At 44.6% G+C, this 4,249-nt stretch overlaps 1 protein-coding gene across 4 annotated transcripts; it reads right to left on the reverse strand.

Annotated features, from left to right (window-relative positions):
• Window positions 1-428: 428 nt before the first annotated feature.
• On the reverse strand, window positions 429-4,041 carry LOC136551237 (uncharacterized). Of its 4 annotated transcripts, none has more exons than XM_066542812.1 (4): window positions 3,918-4,041; window positions 2,429-3,045; window positions 1,962-2,339; window positions 429-1,887 (listed from the first exon to the last, which is right to left on the reverse strand). In XM_066542812.1, exons 3-4 carry the CDS (start codon window positions 1,972-1,974, stop codon window positions 917-919), a joined length of 984 nt encoding a protein of 327 aa, XP_066398909.1. In that variant the 5' UTR covers window positions 1,975-2,339; window positions 2,429-3,045; window positions 3,918-4,041; the 3' UTR covers window positions 429-916. The 4 variants fall into 4 exon arrangements, with proteins under 4 accessions (XP_066398909.1, XP_066398907.1, XP_066398908.1 ...); XM_066542810.1 differs by having other exon boundaries at window positions 2,429-3,097; window positions 3,730-3,993; XM_066542811.1 differs by having other exon boundaries at window positions 2,429-3,058; window positions 3,918-3,969.
• Between the last annotated feature and the right edge of the window lie 208 nt (window positions 4,042-4,249).

Genomic DNA, 4,249 nt, shown 5'->3' on the forward strand with positions numbered 1-4,249 from the left:
ATAGGAATTTTTTTTCAAGAAACCATCTATTTAGAATATAGTTTATATATATATGTAGAATCTATATGACACGGCAAGTCTGAAAACTACCAAGTAGTTTTTAGGATAGGACTTCCATCAGTGGAATGCAAAAGTACAAATGCAAAAATGGAAATTGGGGAAGAGTGTATTGATGTGCTGAGATATCCTTGGACAAAAGTATGGGTTCAATTTCGCTGTCCTATCATATATAGAGACGGAGTTCCCTATCATCTTGGATGATGGTGGGATCCATTATAATTTAGAAGTAACCCCGATGGTGGATATGAAATTCACAAATAATAGGATATGAACATGTTGACGTCATCAGTCACTTCGCATATGAACTCCATTCAGGTGACATGACATGGATAGAAATTAAAAGAGGTGAAAACGTGTCACGAGGTTCACCCGAAGTTTCCATACAAAATGCATCAAGTTCAAATGTTCTTGGTCCCAAATATATTTAGATAGTTCAGTAACTACTACCTACTGGGACGTGGACAGCCAACTGAAAGTTCTTCACGAAAGTTCACAACATAGCTGCATACAGATAAATGGCATGGCAGTGTATTTTATTGTGCACAGTCAAGTCATGCAAAGCCGTTAAAAAAAGGCCATGCAAAACAAGGAACAAAATATACATAATCGCAAGAAGATATATACATGCAGCTTGTTTGTAGAGGGAAATATAAACTAGTATTATATTGTTGGACAACATATTACATGACCAAAAGCTCGGCACAGTTTCACCGCCACATAGAAAAGAACACCCTACTTATCCAGCACTTTTGTACAAGTTGTGTCGCCATTCATGATCAGGACCTTATCAAAGTGGAAAATGCTAGGGCTCTTGGTTGAACCGAACAGCAATGGCATATACTCCATCGGCTAACCATTAGTTCCTCTTTGATGACTCTCGCTTGAATGGCCTTCTCTTCACAACTCTCAGGATATTTGACTTACCATTGTATTTGGGCGCACTTGGTTTTCGGACGATGAAGTATGCAACACCATGTCCCGCGTACAAACGCATTCTATAATCCGATAAATCAGGCTGACAAATGTAGCAGTCAATCACCTTTAATCGCACCATCTCATCCATTTGGTGCAAGCTCTCACTTATCGGCTCTGCTTTCCCTTCAATGACCTCAACCCCAGTCTTCCCTTGCATGCATTCATTGCAGAAGTGAGGCGCGAAGCCCACTCCCAGCTTCAGAGGTGGCCAGTCACCCACCGCGTTTCTGCCAGCTCCTGCTGATGTGCTATTCAAGTTGGTGCACTCAGAGGCCAAAACATAGCATTCAACGTGTACCAGGATAACCTGCTCTGGGAATCTGCAAGACAGTTCTGATGGAATGTTGTATCCAGCGCAACCGTTTGGTTTGCAACATAATGCATCGTGCCGCCAAAACTTGGTGTCCCTGTGGCACAAATCTTGCATGCTGAAACATGGAGTAAAAGTGGCTGAATGAGAAATATCTTGCAGAGGAAGTCGAGTGAGTTCTCCCATTATAGCTTCAGCCATATGCTTCATTGAAGATGTGAATGACTGCAAGCATGTTATCGCAGTCCCGACAATGTCCGTGCTCTCTGACAATCGTAGCATCAGTGCGAGAGCAAAACTTCTCGTCGGCATCTTGCAATCTTCGTAGAGAAATTCAAGCTCTGCCTCCACACCACGCCCTTCCACACACATGGGCCATATGTAAAGACGACGGAGTATGCTTTCCTGCACCTTGTTATACTGCAGAGTTTTGCCCTGAAGAAGTTTCCTGACGAGGGTTGGAGAACATGCACCGCTGAGGTGAGCATCCAGACTCCACATCTTTGAGAAAACGGTTGGCGCATTCTGCCAACCACTCAAATCTTCGAACATCCGAGCAGTCAGTGCTGTCTTTGCAAAACCCAGCAAAATAGGAGGATATGGATGATTGAGTCACCTGTGCAATCCATTTAGTGAAGGAGGAGTTTGTTGCCGGTTGCTCCATCTCTAAAATGTCTGTTGTTTGCTGCTTGTTGCACCTGTGTAGCAAATATTCACAGTCCTCGAAGGCTCGTTCCAACAGCTTCCTTCGCCGTAGCAGGGACACATCTGTGATGGGCATTCTTGCAGATCTTTCGAGTGCCAGCTCCAGTTCGGTGTGCGCCATCTCAAGTCTCTCAACATAATGTCCTCTGGATGCCATCTCCTTGTTGTCATCAAGCTTGCTGAAGAGGTAGGAGGTGACTCTGTTCACAATCTCTTGAGCAAAAGCTGAAGCCAACATATTCGCCATGAGGATCACTTATGCTGACTCACTCTCAGGAGTTCACCAGTTCTATACAGGAAGTAGACACAGTAGCACTTATAAGCAGAAGCGGTTAATGGTGGAACTGAAACATGTGGGTATCGGAGAAAATCACATACCTTACTGTCACCTTACTGGAGTATTCTTATCTGTCGTGAGCATCCTACTTGGGAACTGCTCAAGAGATGGTAATCAAGGGGGAATTCATTTGTTCACACCTTGCTTCTTCTATCAATACAGCTGTGCCGCTGTGGTATATAGACTGTAATACAGATAAGGAAACAGGAGTACTAGTCAAGTTATTGCTAGGGGTTTGACAGTGAAGTGTGTGGAGGGAGGAATTCCTCCCTGCAATGGGCAATCTCTGACAGTCTGGCACCTTGACCCTGTTTAACACACTGACCATTGCTGTGTTGCTGAAGCCTCCTTGCCTCCTTGGTAGAATGTGCTAATCATCTAGGATAGGAGACATTCATCACATCCTATCCATAATCCATCTGTCTAAGATTCACTGCTTGCATATGTGCAGTGTGTCATCACATTCTTGAGCAGCATGCTTCAGCTTTGTTATGCCAACGCGACAAGGATGCATGAGTGACCAGCCACTTATCAGATGTCGCAAGAGCAGCCCCCAGCCCGATGTGTGGCATCTCCAGCCTCCCAATGATTCCGCTTTCTCCTCATATTTTCGAACCAGGCTAGATAGGATTTGGCTAACTCTCTCCAGGGTATATAACTGAATATATTCTCTGTCAGCATTCAAACATATAACGTACCCCTTTCATGCACTAAGCAAAAGCAACACATAACAGTATGTGTAAGAAATTAGAAATTAACATGGATATGTGTGTGGTATGAGGTGTGTGGAAGAACTGCTCTCCATTCTCCACAAGGGGAAAATGTTGATTAGAGAAGAACTAATAATCGACTTAGTTTTGTGTCTGAATATACTACTGATTAGCCAACCAGAATGGATGGGACAAAAGTACAAGAGGTCAATTCGCATGAGCAATCATAACACAGAGGTGGTTTTCTAAGTTTGAACTGTCAATGACCGGAGCGCGAAGTGACAGGCTACAACTTGAAGATGTCTTCATGAGGTAGAAGCGTGTAGAAGGAATTCAGAAGTCAGAAAAGTCTCTGTCATACCATGAAAGTGCCAATATGTTTTTAGTAATAATTGCTAGGGGACAAAGCATATATATGAGTCTTTCTCAAGAATTTCTTGCCACGTGCAAGTGCCACAGCTTAACGCTTTCAGTGTTTTTTTGGGCTCCACTCGTTGCTTGATGTTGTGAAATTTGGTTCAAGATCTTCTCTTTGTTTTTTTTCTTTCTGCGGTGGGATGCAGAGGGCGGATATCTGACGCATCAAACTACAGACGAGGGAATAATTGTTTGGCAGAAGAAGAAAGACCTACCTACGAAGATTGGCATCGAACCAAGTGGATGGGAGGATTGATCCCACAAGATCTGCTTCTAGTCTAGTTCCAGAAAACGTCGAAGCTGCCGACAACGCGGAAGGAATAGGTCCGATCCCGCCCCGCGTGATCGACAACGCGGAAGGACTCCTAGGTGAGATGGGATGGGGTCAGCGAACCGAGCGTACCTCGAAGGAGCCGGGCCGCGGTGAGCGCCGCCGCCACCCTATTCCTCGCCGGCCTACACGCCGCCGACTGAGATATGGGATGCGGCACACTGAGACCACGAGAGCAGGCTGGCGCTGGGCTGGGCCGTTTCGGTTCCACAGAAGATTGAGGGGGCGAACAAGGCCCAGCTTGATTTGACAAACGAGGCTTTCTAATACCTAGGCGACGGAGGGTTTTTTTCTACTCCTTCCTTTCGAGCAGTCTTATATTTTTGACTTTTCTACAAATTATACTCGCTCCGTTATGAATTATAAGTCATTACAACATTCTTATAGAGTCAAAGTATTTTAAA

Source organism: Miscanthus floridulus, chromosome 4, assembly GCF_019320115.1.
Source record: "Miscanthus floridulus cultivar M001 chromosome 4, ASM1932011v1, whole genome shotgun sequence".
NCBI lineage: Eukaryota > Viridiplantae > Streptophyta > Magnoliopsida > Poales > Poaceae > Miscanthus > Miscanthus floridulus.